The sequence below is a fragment of the Peromyscus eremicus genome, chromosome 20 (assembly GCF_949786415.1).
Source record: "Peromyscus eremicus chromosome 20, PerEre_H2_v1, whole genome shotgun sequence".
In the NCBI taxonomy this organism is placed as follows: Eukaryota; Metazoa; Chordata; class Mammalia; order Rodentia; family Cricetidae; genus Peromyscus; species Peromyscus eremicus.
In genome coordinates this window covers 21,006,437-21,022,098 of record NC_081436.1, presented here as the reverse complement: position 1 = coordinate 21,022,098, position 15,662 = coordinate 21,006,437, and the positions used below count along the sequence as shown (strand labels likewise).

The 15,662-nt window shown below is 49.1% G+C and overlaps 2 protein-coding genes across 2 annotated transcripts in view; both read left to right on the top strand.

Moving 5' to 3' along the window:
* Mei1 (meiotic double-stranded break formation protein 1) overlaps window positions 1-671 on the top strand; it is a 64,706-nt gene extending 64,035 nt beyond the window's left edge. Inside the window, exon 31 of the mRNA XM_059247804.1 lies at window positions 207-671. Within this exon, the coding sequence (XP_059103787.1) occupies window positions 207-252 (46 nt within the window). The 3' untranslated portion in view covers window positions 253-671. The remainder of the gene's footprint in view (window positions 1-206) is intronic.
* Window positions 672-1,321: 650 nt separating this feature from the next.
* On the top strand, window positions 1,322-14,618 carry Ccdc134 (coiled-coil domain containing 134). The gene is made up of 7 exons (XM_059247482.1): window positions 1,322-1,444; window positions 3,374-3,492; window positions 4,685-4,806; window positions 5,012-5,096; window positions 7,983-8,164; window positions 8,476-8,547; window positions 13,244-14,618. The coding sequence occupies exons 2-7, from the start codon at window positions 3,390-3,392 to the stop codon at window positions 13,367-13,369; spliced, it is 690 nt and encodes a 229-aa protein (XP_059103465.1). The 5' UTR covers window positions 1,322-1,444; window positions 3,374-3,389; the 3' UTR covers window positions 13,370-14,618.
* The last annotated feature ends 1,044 nt before the right edge of the window (window positions 14,619-15,662 follow it).

Below are 15,662 nucleotides of genomic sequence, written 5' to 3'. Positions count from 1 at the left end.
TGAGCCGCCTTGTGGGTGCTGGGAATTGAACCTGAGTTCTCTGGAAGAACATCCAGTGCTCTTAACTGCTGAGCCATCTCTCCAGCCAGGCATCCATGCTCTTATCTGACCATTCTTGCCCTTTTGGGGTTCTGGAAGTGTGATATTCCCTCCCCTGCCCCTTTAGCTCCCTCTCTCTTCTATTCTCCTCTCATGTTGCATACCAGCTGCCTTGGAGGTGTGTATGTCTCCCTGTCCCACATCAGAGGCTGAGCCTTAAGGACATAAAGGCCCAGACACAGAAAGAAGTGAGACCTGTAGACAAATTCAGCACAATTGTTGATGGAAAAATGACAATCTCCTTTATCTGGAGCCATTTTACTCCACTGTGGAAATGGAATCAGGAAATAAAACAAGGCATTCACGTTCCTGTGTGGGCTTTCGTTCTGAACTCATCTTTCTGGAACTTGTTCCTCAGCTAGTCAGTTGGACACTGGGTTGTTCCAACAGAGGATGGAGAGAGACAGAATGGAGATAGCATTTAAGGAGCGTGTGCAGAGTGCCTCATAGTAGTTTGTACATAGAGGACATGAGGAGGGAGGGCCCTGAGCTGGGAGGGCAGAGAAAGGTCTTGTGCTTGGAACTTTGAGAGGTACTTTACCTCAAATGGTCATGGGGAGAGGTTTAAATCTCAGGCAAAGAAAATCAAACCCTCAGCCTGCCTCGCTGAGCAAATCTGCCTCAGCTCCCCTGGCTCCAGCCAGCCCCCTCAAACCGCTTTTCTGTACCCAATGTCGCTGGCTGCTGGCGGACAACTCTGCGCACATCTGTTTGTCTCTCAGCCTGGGCCTCCGTGTTCTAACTGACCACTCCACCTGTCTTCTCCGTATCTAGCTGTCCCGAGCAAAACTGAAGAACTCTGGTTTAGAAATTAGTGGACTGGAGGGGCAAGTAGGGGGTGCCCGCGGTCCGCGCTGCGGAATCTGCTAGTTCCTTTAAAAAGTTCTCTGGATCTTGTGAACTGCGGTTTAAAGGCGACTCAGATGAGACATCAGGCATGGCCCTTACAACGCCCGGGCAGCCAGAGTTCCGGGCCTGGGTTTGCTGACGCGCTTTATGCAAAGTAAAGGCCCCGCCGCAGCTTAACTTCCTCCAGCTCGACCAGAAACGAGATCTGCCGCGCCGAGCGACGCCTTCCACTGGACCACGCCGGAGCTGACAGCTGTAGCGACAGGCACCGGAGCCCAGGCGGGGCGGGGCCGGAAGTGAAGTCAGCGGAGCGCGGCGGTCGCGGCCCGCTCTCATTGGTCCGGAGTAGCGCAGTGGGTGGGACGGCCGCTGGTCGGTCTCCTAGCGCGGCTGGCTAGGTGCTCCAGAGTTCCGCGCTTTCGGCGGAGTTGGGTGCGTCCGGCAGTTGAGCTGCACGCGGAGGGGCTTCCCTCACCTCCTTGCACCTCCGGTCCTGGTAGGTGGCGGTGGGGGTGCAGATCGGCTTCTTGGGAGGGGAGCGCGGAGCCCCCCCGCACTGCGTCCGGGTTGCGAGACTCCGACACCTCTTGCAAGGGCTCTCCAGCCCCTCGGACGTCCCAAGGCTTGGAACCAACCAGCGGCCGGCCACTACCACTAGCTCTTCAAAACGAGTTCAGAGTCGCCTGCCGAGCCTGAAAGAGCTCTGGGGACGCTCTGGACAGAAGTGAGATTTAGAGGCCGAATAGTAGAGTTACAGTCAAGAAAACCAGACCTGTCCCCACAGTCCGCCTCTTTCTTTCCTTTCTCACGTTCGTCCTGCTTGAGTTATCTTATTTTGTGTGGTGAATTTCTGTTTGCCTAAGTTTTGCCGTGGCCTGGTTCAGGTTCCCTTGGGTCCTGGAACGTGAAGCGGAAGGTGGAGGGTCCTGGATGATCTTGGGGTCCTCTAGGCTTCAGCTGTCCCGTCTAAGGCAGAGGTTCTCCTAAGGGCCTCTCACCGAGCAACTCAAACCTGGGGCTGGCGTATGGCCAGCTCTGATATGAGGTGGCCTGTGCCTATTTAGAGACAAGAGACACTACATTGAACTTAGAGTCGGACTCTGGGCTCAGTCTGGGAACAACTGTGAGACTCAGGACAGACACTTCATTCATTCATTCATTCATTTGTTTATTTTTGTCCCTCAGTTTCCACATTAGTAAAACTGGGTATCTGAGTATGAGGCCTCGGTTGACTTTCGTCTTCCACCCCTATTCCATCCATTTTGGAGTTGTAGACAAAATCTCACCACGCAGCCTCAAACTGCCTCAGCCTCCCAAGTGGTGGGCTTAAAGTTACGAACCACTACTTCTGGTTCCCACTTATTACTGTTGCACCTGATCAGCTTCCGCTCATCATTTCCTTTTAAAATTGTGTATGTGTCCATGTGTGTGCCTCTCTCTGTGTGCATGTGGAGTGGAGGCCAGAGGTCAATATCAAATCTCTACCTTAATGGTTCTCTACCCTGTTTGTTGAGACAGGATCTTTCACTGAACCTGGAGCTCCTAGATTCAGCCAGACTAGTTGGTCAGTGAGCCCTAGGGATAGTTCTGTCTCCAGCTCTAGGACCACAAGCATGCGCTGTGCCCAGCTTGTACATAGAGGCTGGAGATCAAACGCAGGTCCTCATGCTTCCAACTTTACCAACCAAATCATCTCCCTAGGCCTGTCTTTCTCTCTCTGTTTAAAAATATATATACTTGTGTATTTGTCGATTTGTCTCTTATACAAGGGACAAAGTACAGGGTGTTTGGCTTGCCATACTGACTGTGTCTGTTGGAATAGGAACAGATGTTGCATGTGGTTCCTGTGGTTCCCATGTGAGTGAGTGGTAATCTCCAAGAGTTCCCACTTCCCTTCCCACCCTGTGTCCCTTCTTTCTGTCTGATGTCGGAAGAAGTCGGAGGAGGGAGACCACACAAGTTTTGCATACTGTTTCATGGCCTGAGACTTCCTGGTTGACCCTCCTAGGAGGCTAGGGCCAGGGAATTGAGAGGAATGCTATGGGCATTCCTCCAGACATAGTACATCATCCAGACCTGCCTCTCTGCCTCAGGAAAGAGACCTCCTAAGCCCTGTTTTACAGGTAAGGAAGCTTTGGTTTAGAGAGCTGAGACAATTGCTCAGTAACAAAGGCAGATGTGGTCAAGACCCCAACCTGCCTTCTAGTCTCAGTTGGTCCCCATCCAGTATGATAAGCATTGCTAAAGTCTCTCTTTCTCCTACAATCCTATAGGCCTACATTGTGTGCCTGCTAGTCACCAGCCCTGGCTAGATCTTCAGGGCTTTCTTTCCAGAGCTGGATTCTTGGGATTTGGAGGTCGGGCCATGTCTGGGGAAGTTGCTTTTGCACTGAACTTGCTTGCCTTCTTTGGTTTATTCCTCTAGCTCCAGAGTCTCAGATATGGGCCTTCTTCAGTTCCTGGTGTCCTCCTTTGTCCTACTGTTGTCTGGCACAGAAGTCACAGGCACCCTAAAGAGCACCCTGGACCCGAGCCTCAAGATTTGTATCTTTTTAGGGAATGGGTGGGGTGAATGGGCTGTCTTTGATGGGCTGGTAAACGAGATCTCTCAGCACCCATAACTCCTTCGGGGGAGTTCCAGAGATGAGCAGACAGAGTTGGTAAGAATGGGAGGGAGAGGAAACAATCTCTAACTAGATTGCGAGCAAGTCAGTTTTCTCCTGAGCCGGTTCCCCTGTATGTTAACTGAAGTTTGGGTCCATCTCTCAGATCTGCAAGGCGCAGTGAGGAGTGTATGTGTGTAGCACCTGACTGGTAAGACCCCAGGTGGGTCCTCCAGAACTTTGGATTGCTAGCTTGTCTTGACACTGGTCCTCTGAGCCATGCCTTGGCAACACAAGGCTGAGACAAGATCATCCCTGGTTTTGAGGCATCCACAGAGCTAGAAGGAGAAAGCATGTGTCTTAGTTACTGTTCTGTTGTTGTGGAGAAACCATGACCAAGGCTGCGTTTGATTGAGGACTTGCTTACAGTTTCAGAGGGTTAGTCTTTGATCATCATGGTGGGAAGCATGGCAGCAGACAGGCAGCCATGGTGCTGGAGCAGTAGCTGAGAGCTTATATCCTGAGGCAGGAGGCAGAGAGAAAGAGTGGGCCTGGTGTGAAACCTCAAAGCCCATCTCTAGTGGCACACCTCTAACATGGTCACATGTCCACCTCCTAATCCTTCCTAAAGGATCCAACAAACTGGGAACCAAACATTTAAATATGACCTATGGGGTCCATTCTCATTTAAACCACCACAACATCTGAACGAATGGCCTTTGTTCTCTGTGGTTGAGGCTCTGGTGGATACAGGAGGTCTTGGGAGAAACACTGTACTGTGTACCTTCTGAGCAAGGTACTCCAGGAGAATGGTGGGGGCATCTCAGGCTGAGGTTAGAGTCTGAGCAGATTGCTGGAGGTCCTGGAGCATGAATGATTGTGAGCGATGACAGGAAGACACAGGAATGGAAGGGTAGGTGCCAGGTCTCAGAGTGTTAGGCTTCCGCTCTTTGAGAAATGGTACACTACAGGACCTGTATACTACACAAACAGTCTCTTCCCAGGCGCATCCAGCCATGGCCATCCACGGCTTTTAGTGGTACTGGTTAGGAAGGGGCGGGCCCTCTGGGTCAGGGCCACTGCATTGTCCAGGTAGGGCTTTTGTGCTTGTCCCTTAACTTCGTGGTGCGCAGACAAGAAGATGTTTGAGGTGAAGCGGCGGGAGCAGTTGTTGGCACTGAAGAACTTGGCACAACTGAAGGACATCCACCAGCAGTACAAGATCCTGGACGTCATGCTTAAGGGACTCTTTAAGGTGTGTCGGGGAGCAGGGCAGCTCACAGCAGGGCCGGGCTTTGATTGGTGCGCTGATGGATGAGTAAGAGTTCTCTGAGGGGATAGTGTTCAAGGAGGGAGTGAACTGTCTGACCAGAAGAATTAGAGTGGGATTCAGGTAACGAGATGGAGCTAGGCTGCGAAGGTCTCCACAAAGCCACTTAGCTGACACGGGATTCCTTCAGGTGCTGGAGGACTCCCGGACAGTGCTCACTGCTGCAGATGTGCTCCCAGACGGGCCCTTCCCCCAGGATGAGAAGCTGAAAGATGGTATGGTCTCCCCAACACTTCACTTGGCTCCCTGCCACCCTAGTATTCTCTAGGTGGTCTTTCTCTGTTCTTATCATTTGTTCCTGGGAATATCCTCATGTGATACCTGAATAGTTGGCCTAGTCTATGGTTCTCTAAACATTTCTGGAATCTGGAGCCACTCATAATTACATAATTTTTCTGTCCTTAGCACATATTCCTTTATGTTGTTCTGTGATTAGGACAGGGGAATTAGAGAAGAGTCTGCCTACCACCGCTCCAAGGGCCAGGGCAGAGTCTGCCAGTCACTTTTGGGGGAGGCAAATAGGGATTGTCTCCATTGGAAGAAGTGACTGAGGCCTATCAAATAGCCGAGTGAGTGTGATTGCCAGCACTCTTTGCTACTATAGGAAACAACCCAAACTCCTTAAGTCCCTTTTCAGACTAGGTGAGAAAAACAAGTAAGATGACGGGATGTTTCATGTCCCTTTGTCCCCTCTTGCAAGAACTTCTGTCAGTGGTAGTCCCTCCTCACTCATGCCTACCAACAGTTCATGGTTTTGTTTTTTTCTTACTATGTAACCTTGGCTATCCTAGAACTTGATATGTAGACCAGGTTGGTCTTAAATTATTATGATCAAAGCTAGGCGGTGGTGGCGCACGCCTTTAATCCCAGCACTCGGGAGGCAGAGCCAGGCGGATCTCTGTGAGTTCGAGGCCAGCCTGGGCTACCAAGTGAGTCCCAGGAAAGGCGCAAAGCTACACAGAGAAACCCTGTCTCGAAAAACCAAAAACCAAAAAAAAAAAAAAAAAAAAAAAATTATTATGATCAACCCATGTGAGTCTATTAAATGGGTAACAGAATTTATTAAGATATAAATTGAGGAAATACACTCATGATTACAGAATGGAGTAGATTCATTTGTAATCCCCAGCGAGGCAAAACTTTTTTTACTTCTTTAAACATGCTTTCTAAGGTGCCTAACTTTGGATCAACTAATAAGATATCATCCATATAATGATAAATTATGGATTGTGGAAATTTCACACGAATTATGGCTTTTTGCACAAAATATTGGCATAGGGTAGGGCTGTTTAACATTCCCTGTGGGAGGACCTTCCATTGATATCTCTTGACTGGCTGGGAACTGTTATAATTAGGTACTGTGAAGGCAAATTTTTCTCTATCATTTTCTTATAAAGATGTGGTAAAGAAACAGTTTTCTAAGTCAATAACTATTATAGGCCATTCTTTAGGTAGCAGAGAGGGCAAGGGCATCCCAGTCTGTAGGGAGCCCATAGGCTGGATTACTTTATTAATAGCTCTCAGATCTGTCAGCATTCTCCAATTACCAGACTTTTTTTTAATAACAAATACAGGAGAATTCCAAGGGCTGGTAGATTCTTCAGGGTGTTGAGCATTTAACTGCTCTTGAACCAGCTGTTCTAAAGCATGTAGCTTCTCTTTTGTCAAAGGCCATTGTCCAACCCAGACAGGTTTACCAGTTATCCATTTTAAAGGAAGGGCTCACACCTGTAATCCTAACTTTTAGAAGAAAGATCATGAAATCAAGGCCAGCCTGAGCTACACACTGAGTTTTAGGTTAGCCTTTGGTCACACAAAGACACTATCGAGAGAGAGAGAGAGAGAGAGAGAGAGAGAGAGAGAGAGAGAGAGGAACTTAATAGAAAATTAAAGCTAGTTATGGTGCACACACCTGTAATCCCAACTATTGGTGGGTAGAGACAGAATTAAGAGTTCAAGGCTATCCTTGGTTACATAATAAGTCTCAGTCCTACTTGGGCTGCGTGGGATCCCCTGTCAAGCAAAAAAAAAACAAAATTAAAAGGAAAGAATATTTTAAACAACACTACTACAACTCTTTGCTGGCCATCCTGACAGAACTGACCCTGCACAGACGGTTAACACCAAGACTCAGCTCTGGACACTGGGTTCCACGGCTGTGGAGTTGGCATCTTTGTACAGAACAATGCCCATCTCTGAGTCACAAAGTAAATGGATTTTTTTTTTTTTTCAAAACAAGGGAATACCTAGGGTTTTATGTAGCCCAGGCTGGTCCCATGACTCTATAACCAAGGATAACCTTGAATTCCTGAGCCCTGGTTTTGGACTGCCCAATGCACTGCTGTGCCTGACTTCAGCAAGTGAGTCTTCCCAGCAGCAAGTTGTGAGTCTGAACACATTCCCAGGTTTGCAGCCTAGGTTTGACCCTCATCAGCTACTAAGCACCAGTTCCCTATCTATCTGTGTCCAGGTTTGCTCCCATTCCTGTGATAAACACCTTGACCAGAATCAACTTGGGGTGAGGGAGTGGGGAAGGGTTTCTTTTTGCTTCCGGATCACAGTCCATCATTGAGGGAAGCCAAGGCAGGAACTGACGCAGAGACCATGGAGGAGTGCAGCTTACTGGCTTGGTCCGCATGGTTTGCTCAGCCTGCTTTCTTGTATAAGCCAGGATGGCTCACAGGTGGCACCCACGGTAGGCTGGGTCCTCACATTAATCCTCCAGCAAGAAAATTCCCCAGAGATGTGCTCACAGACCACTTCTGATGGAAGCAGTTCCCTGAGGTTCCTTCTTCCCAGATGACTCCAGCTTATGTCAAGTTGAAAAAAAAAAAATCCAACAACAAACAAAACAAACACCAACCAATGCAGTCTGTAAAACAGGAACAGCAGTTGTCTCTCCCTGTAAAGTCCGTCAGTGGGGTAGAAGGCCCTAGCACATACTGCACATGCAATGAACAGCCTGTATCAATGGGTGCCAACCCTTCTCTGATTGGTGGGTTTAGTAGATGCCTCCATTCCTGGAGGAGGTCTGGGGCCAGCTAGGTGGACAAGAGGAGAAGAACAACCACCCTGACAACTCACTAAGATCCTCTTGCCAGCTTTCTCCCACGTGGTGGAGAACACAGCCTTCTTTGGTGATGTGGTGCTGCGCTTCCCGAAGATCGTGCACCACTACTTTGACCATAATTCCAACTGGAACCTCCTCATCCGCTGGGGCATCAGCTTCTGCAATCAGACAGGTGTCTTTGACCAGGGGCCCCACTCACCCATCCTCAACCTGGTAAGGACTGGTAAGAGGGCTGGGAGCCCTGTCAAGTGGTGGGCTGGCAGCCTCGCATCTGTCTGTGGTTGGCCTTATCAGTTATCCTTGGTCATGAATACTTAGCTACGTTTGTTTGTGCATTTCAGGGCACTTTGGGTCATGGAGGCCTAATTCAAGGGGTTCTGTGCTATCCTGGAGGGTCCCTAGGGATTGTTTTTAGCCTACATCTGGCCCAGGGTCTGAGGCTTAAGTCCCTGCATGGTGGGAATGGCTCTCTGGCAATCAGGGAGCAGAAGGCAGAAGAGGATGACGAGCTTTTTCATTCACAGATGGCCCAGGAGCTGGGGATCAGTGAGAAAGACTCTGACTTCCAGAACCCGTTTAAAATAGACCGGACAGAGGTGAGCTGCTGGGGCCTGCAACTGTTTGCTTTATGTCTGATGGGTATGGGAGGCTGGGTCTGCAGGGGCTACGGCCTAGGGAAGGCTGTGAGAGCTTTAAACTTGGAACCCGACAATCCAAGACTATGGATCCAGAAACCATTACTCAAGTCACTGAAGGTTTTGGCAAGTCACTGTACCTCCCTAAATGTGTACCATAGCTGGAGGTGGAGTGGAGACTGGGGGGGGGGGGGAATTCCTGAGACTATGATCTTTATCTCATTGCACACTATGTACCCCAAGTTGTGAATGTGAGAGTGACCAGGTGAGGTCAGATCATGCTCTTCCCTGCTTCGAGCCTCTGATACTGGTACACTGGGGCTTCTGTTCTTACTCCTACACACGCCTGTCTTTCATCTAGAGTTCTAAACTTGGCTCTGGGGGCTAACAGCTGCAGTTTGATAAAACAGATGGTGACACATACAGGGAGGAAGGGAGCAGAGGGAGCAGGGCAAGGCCAAGAAGGGCTGGGAGGAAGGACCCCTCTCATGCCTAGGAAACTAGGACGGACGCCTGTGTAGAGAGGGGTGTGAGTCTGACGGGGCTAAGGTTGTACGGCTTGCAGGCTGACCAAGTAGCCGGCTACTGTTTGTAGATGTCAGTGGGTCACAGACGCTCTTCAGGGCAGCAGAAGCAGGAGCTAGACTGTTGGGCTCATGGTCTTAGGAACCCTTGTTCTTCCAGGTCTCTCCATGGAAACCGGGCAGGTGTTGTGCATGCAGGGTTTGCATTATACCTGCAGACTGCTGTGCTTGGAAAGTTAGCCATCTTTCTTCATAACAAATTAAACAGATCTGTGCTTTGTCCAGGGAAAGACTCCTCAACCTTCCAAGATTAGTCTCTCTGCAAAAATAATCCTGAAAAGTGGTCTGGGTCAAGTTGCTAGAAGGGAGGTATAGTGGTACTCTCCTGTAACCCCAGCACTCAGGAGGCTGGAGCAAGAGGCCACCTTGGCTATTTAGTGAATTTAGGCCAGGCTGGACTAAAACTGCCTTAGAACAGTTATTAATCAAACTAGAGAACTTAGCAGATTTTGCATTACTGTGCTCAGCAAGAACATAGGACGGTGCCCAGCGCCAATCACAAATAGCCTACTGCCTGATCAGTCTGACTGAGAGGCCGTGACCAAATCCATTCAGTTTGTTTCATGTCGTTTACGGAAGCTGCAGTTAGATGTATTGCTTTTTGATTGTTGGTTTGACTTTTAAGACAGTCTCACTATATAACCCCAGTTGACCTTGAACTCTCTACATTCCTGCCTTAGCCTTCCTTCTGAGTGCTGAAATTACAGGCACAAGCTACCACACTATTCTGAATGCCGGGGTGAGGCCAGCCTGCAGAACTGACGGCAGTTATCATGTTCTCCAGGGTCCCTGACTCAGCTAGTCTTGGGGGGACTAGTGTGTCTCATTTTGAACCATCAGAATATCATCTAAAATTAATGTATTAGCCATTACACCCACCTAAAATTTAGATTTTTACCTACCAATCTCATTGAATGTATTTGTTAATAATTATAGGAAGCAATAGATGGGCCCAGAGCAACAATCATCCACCGTGGATAGACATTCCTGTGGCCCTTTCTCTCCCACTTTACATTTTTACGTCTTTAGTACATTGTTTGCCTTTCAGTACATGGAGGGTATTTAACTGCAGAATTTTAACCTAGGTTGCCTGTGTGGTTTAATGCAAGGCTGCTCAGGCATTAGGAATAAAAGACAGGCCAGGCAGTATTGGCGCATGCCTTTAATCTCAGTACTCGGGAGGCAGAGGCAGGCGAATACTCTGAGTTCATAGCCAGCCTGGTCTACAGAGTGAGTTTCAGGACAACCATAGTTTATCTGTGAGAATAAAGCAAGGCTGTACTCTTCTTTGTGTGTGCATAGGTACTCCGAGGAGACCTTTGATGGTGTGGGACACAGACTAGTTCAGTGCTGACTGTGTCAGTGTGAGTGTCTCCATCATGTGGATGGGAGTTTGCACACCAATGACTGTTAGTGGTGTCTGCCACTGTGGTGTTCTCTGGGCCTTCTAGAGTCTCAAGCCATTCCCAGGTGCTGGAGTCATTGCTGAATTATTCATGTGTCCCATCCTGATACCAATAACTTCTCTTTTCTCTAGTCACCCACTTCTTTCACCTAGACCTTTCAGAAGGTTCAGATATGAGTGGGACAAGGGAGTTTTTACAAGGTTATAGAGACCTGTTGGCCAAGTGTGGTGGCACATGTGATCCCAGCTATTTGGGAGGTTAACTAGGACAATCACTTGAGCCCTGGAATTTGACACCAGCTTTGACACATGGGACAAAATCCAGGGAAACCGGCTTTCTGTATTGTCTCGCAGTGGTCACAGATGTATTTAATTCCCCCAGCAACAAGTTGTAACATGTATGAGCTTCCTTTGTCAACTTACTAGAGACCTAGTACCCTGGTTTTTACTGGGAGTTGGTTATATGAGTACCCTGTATCTAACTAGTACCCAAACTGCAAGCCGCTGGAAGGAAACTTACCATAAACCTTATCGGTTTCACAGAGTTTGAGAACAGTGAACCACTCTTACTGATCAAGACTATGGTTTCCAACTGCCTGCCAGTCAAGGGCCAACTTTAGACACATAGCCTTTAAAAGATAGCAACCAGACCTGCAACTCTTCCTGGGTTTCTCTATTGTTTTCTTGTTTGTTTTGAGACAAGGTCTTATGAAGCCCAGGCTAGCCTGAACTTCTGATCTTGCATTTACCTCCCAAGTGCTGGGATTCCAGGCATATGCTACCATGAACGGCCACACCTGCAATGTTTGCTAATTTCTGGTCAGCACCTTAGTTTTTAACCTAGCTGAACCACAGTGGACCACGCCTGATTATTTACATCTAGCAGAACCTCTGAGGTTCCTGTTGAGCCAGTGTTTTATGTGCCAAGGGTAGGGGATATGGTTTTCCCCCTGAAAGTAGTTGCTGCTCCTTCCCAGTGGTACACCCCTCAAGGCTGCATGCTATAATCATAACTCTGATAAGTAGCCCTGGACAAAACCTTGATTCTACGTGTACCCAGTCAGTGCATGCAGAGGTGCTCAGGGCCTTGGAGAGATTCTTTTTGCCACAAGGGGGCACCTAGGGAAATGCTTTATTTCTACAAGTAGGTGCTTCTCATCCTGCAGTCAGATATGCCTCTGACCCACAGGAGGGCGAGTCAGCTAAATTCCAGGATAAATTTACTGTAACATTATGATATGCTCTCAGAAATGACCATAGGAACAACATAATTTCCTTCTTGTCGGCTGGAGATAATCCTGATAGTTTTACCAATCCCCCCTCCTCTCCTCCCCATACTGGGACTTGAACCCAGGGCTTTATACATAATATACAGATGATCCCCAGCCTGCCCACTTTTTTTGTATTCAGCATGGACCTCTCAATGAGAAGATTCTCTTATGAGACAAGAATGGTAGGTATCTGAGAGATGAGTGGGATGCCTGGTTGGATTAGTCCTAGTTAGTTGGGCATTCCATTAGCTGTGTGGCCTGAACACATCATTCCTGTCTCAGACCACTCTTGGGATGTCCCCCTTTTCCCAGAGGCATGGACTACTTATGTGGCAGGTAGGTTATACCACAAGGTGGCACTCTTAGTTTGTTTTTAATGCCTACCTTGATCCCACTTGTCAATTTTGTCCTAAGAATACATAAAAGGGACATATTTCACAACCTAAGTTTCGGATCCTTTTGTGTTTATAGTCTAATGAGCCCATTCATTCATTCTGTTAAAAGTGTACACTGAATGCTGTTATAGTGCTCTGTGCTTGGGACACAGTGGAACACAACACCCAATACCAACATTCCGTCGTCATGAGACATGCTGTTGTAGGTGACAGTCACAAAGTAGGTGACCACAAAGGAGAAGCACGAGTAAATTAGTACAAAGTTGAAGAGAGGGTGCCAGTGAGGAGGCAGATGCCACTGAGGAGGCAGCCATGGAAGAGGTCCCAAGGGCAGTGGTAGCAGAATCGGAGCAAATGAGGTAAAGCGGACAGGGCTGGGAAGGGCATTCTGGGCCTAGGCCACAGCATGTTCAAGGCCTGCAGGAGTGTAGTCATGGGAGCCGCGGTCTGTGACCGACAAACAGACACAGAGACCAGCAGAAGCTGTGGGTTAGGGGAGACTTCTGGAAAGGGTGGAGGGAGATGAGTCATGACCTGGGATTGAGTTGAAGTTGCCCCCAAATCCTTGTCCTCTCTCATCTCTGTCTGCCTGGCCTTCCCGTCTCTCACTCCTGATCCGCTTTGCTCCCGTGTCCTCCTGTGTGGGTCTGTTCCCTGGTCACTAGAGGCAGCACCTGTTGTCTGGGACTCCTAGCTTGCCTCGCTCCTGAAAGGTGTCAGGCAGGTATTCCAGAGCCACACTGCTCCCTCTTCCTGGAAGAGAGTATTTGTTTTCCAGTTCATGCCTCCGCTGACATCTCCTGTCTTCCCTATCTGCCTGTCAAGCCCCTGATTATCTCAAGATCTAGTCAGCATTTCCTTGAGCCCGTTCATCTGATTCCTTGTCTGAGACTCCCTAAGGGCAGGGCCTTCTCCTGGAACCTTCTTGTTTAACATTCCATGAGTTAGCTCAGAGGAAACTTTGCTACCCCTAGACTAAATCAAATCACTCTGCTCTCTCAGTTCATTCCTAGCACTGACCCTTTCCAGAAGGCCTTGAGGGAAGAAGAAAAACGCCGGAAGAAGGAGGAGAAGCGGAAAGAGATCCGAAAAGGCCCAAGAATCTCAAGATCTCAGTCTGAATTGTAGCCCTGGAGCAGTTTGGGACCTAAGGGATCATCAAGAGGCCAGTCAGAAGAGGCGCTGCCGTGTGGCTGTGGTATAGCAGCATCAAGCACCATGGTGAGCACCAGCCACTTCCGGATGGGGACCCTCTGTTTGCTGAGTCCTCAGGAGCTGGGTCTGAGCCTTGGCCAAAAAGACTGAGCCTCTGGGATCTTAGGGCACACCAAGGGGGCCTTGAGAGGACACTGTTCTGTAGACAGGACCTTGCAGAGAAGCTGTTGGGGGAGGCTGGCTGAGGGACTCCTGGTCTGGATCCTCTTGGTGAGAGTTGCAGGCCAGCCGCTGGCCTTTGTGAGGAGTGGTAGAATCTGGCTCTGAATTACAGGTGAAGGTGTCATGCTTGTAGCTGGCCTCACTGTATTCCTGGGCTGCCTATCACCATTCCAGCTCTCTGCAGAGCAACACTTTAAAAGCCAGCAAATTCACTGGCCTCACCAAGGCTGACGAGGAGGCTGTAAGGACACCAGGAGCTTCTAGCATGGCAGGACCAGCCTGGAGTATGTTTCTGCCTCATCAGGAGGGAGCCCCAGGCCTTCGCATTGCAGAGAAACAAGAACAAGAAACAAGAGGTTTAGGCCTCTCATTCACTCACTGCTGCCCTTCATAAGGGATCAGTTTGGAGGGGACCCAGAAGTGTCCTGGGAGGGTGTTTATTTCAAGGAGACCTTAAAAGAACATGATCTCTATTCTCAGATAACTGGGGACAGTCACTGAGCTGGTTCAGGGGACAATCAACTTGTTCTCTCTACTGCTAAAGCTAGAGCCTGTGTGTGGGGAGGTGTTGTAGGGGACAGGTTACAGGAGGCTGGCTTGGTAATGGGACTACTGTAAACTGCGCTGACCGGACGGTGAGCTTCTCAGTTCAGGGTTCAAGCAGAGTCTCATGGCCACAGGGCAGGGAGCTGTGGAAACAGTTAGGCCCTCAGAGGGCAGCCTGGTTTCTATGAATTCCAAAGCAGGTGGCTGCCTTGGCTCTATTGAAATTACAGTGCTACCTCTTTGATCTTGCCAAGCCAAAATGTATCCCTGAAAGGCATGGAGACACCCACCTTTCCTGTGTCATCCCCAGCCATACCCTGCCTTCAGGAACACTCTTCCTCTTGCTGCTGACAGTGGTGGCGAGGCCTGAGCCTTAGCCTGACTGACCTTGGCCTACTCTCTTCCTTCCCTGTGCTGTGCCTTCATTGGTAAAATAAATTGGATGATGTCTGAATCCTCCGCCAAGCTCTAACCTACATCCTTGGAGGCTTGCCTTTCTACTGGCCAGCATAGCAAAGGGAAGCCAGGTGTTGGGAAGGCTTCTTGGAAGGTCCCCGAGTAGCCTGCATCTCAACAGTCATTTGGGAAAAGTATGGGGATGAGAAGTAGTCGGGAGGAGGGCTGGAGAAGTTTTCCCATAGAAATGCTTCTCTGATGCAGAAGGGATACACAGCTGGTCCAGGAGACCTGGGTTGTATTCCCAGCCTGTCCCTTCCCAGCTGTATGACCTAGCCGGTTCCTGTGAGGTTTCTATGATAGGACAGCATTAGAGTCTGGGACTTCCTGGCCCATGGAAAGGATGAGATCCTACCCATCATCTATTGAACCTGTGCTAGTGCTTGTGGGACTAGGGGCCAGAGCCAGCCACGAGGGTCCTCCCTGTTCCCTTCCTCTTTGAGAGAGGTTGTGGTTGATGGCTTTGCAAGGAAAATGCTTCTTCCTTTAACTGAAGGAAGAACTTCTAAGGAACCAGGTCAGCTTGGCTGTGGACCTGTCTTTCTTTTCTGTGATCTTGTTGTTGTTGTTGTTGTTTGGTTGGTTGTTTCTTTGAGACAGGGTCTCACTATGTAGCTTAGACTGTCCTGGAACTCACTCTGCAGATCAGGCTGACCTCAAACTCACAGAGATTAATCCTGAGATTAAAGGCGTGTGTCACCACACCTAGTGGTGGGTGGGTGGGTGGGTTTAGAAAACAAAAACACAAAACACTTGAGGGAGGGCACTTGCTTCTCCAGCTCACTCAGTGGCTGGGATTCAATTATGTGACTGTAGCTCTACCAATTGTATGTTTAGGTAGTGGCCGTGGCCTGAGTAACTGTGTATGTTTTCTAGTGGCCTGACCAGTGGCCATTGCTATGTGTGCTCATGGTGGCAATAATGGCAGTGTGGTCTTGGATGTTTCAGCCTTCTAAGTCCAGTCCGTGGCACTCCTGGAGACTCTGGGAGTCCCTTAATTTTCCTTTAAGGCAGGGCATTTCAACAGTGTGGCACTGTTCAC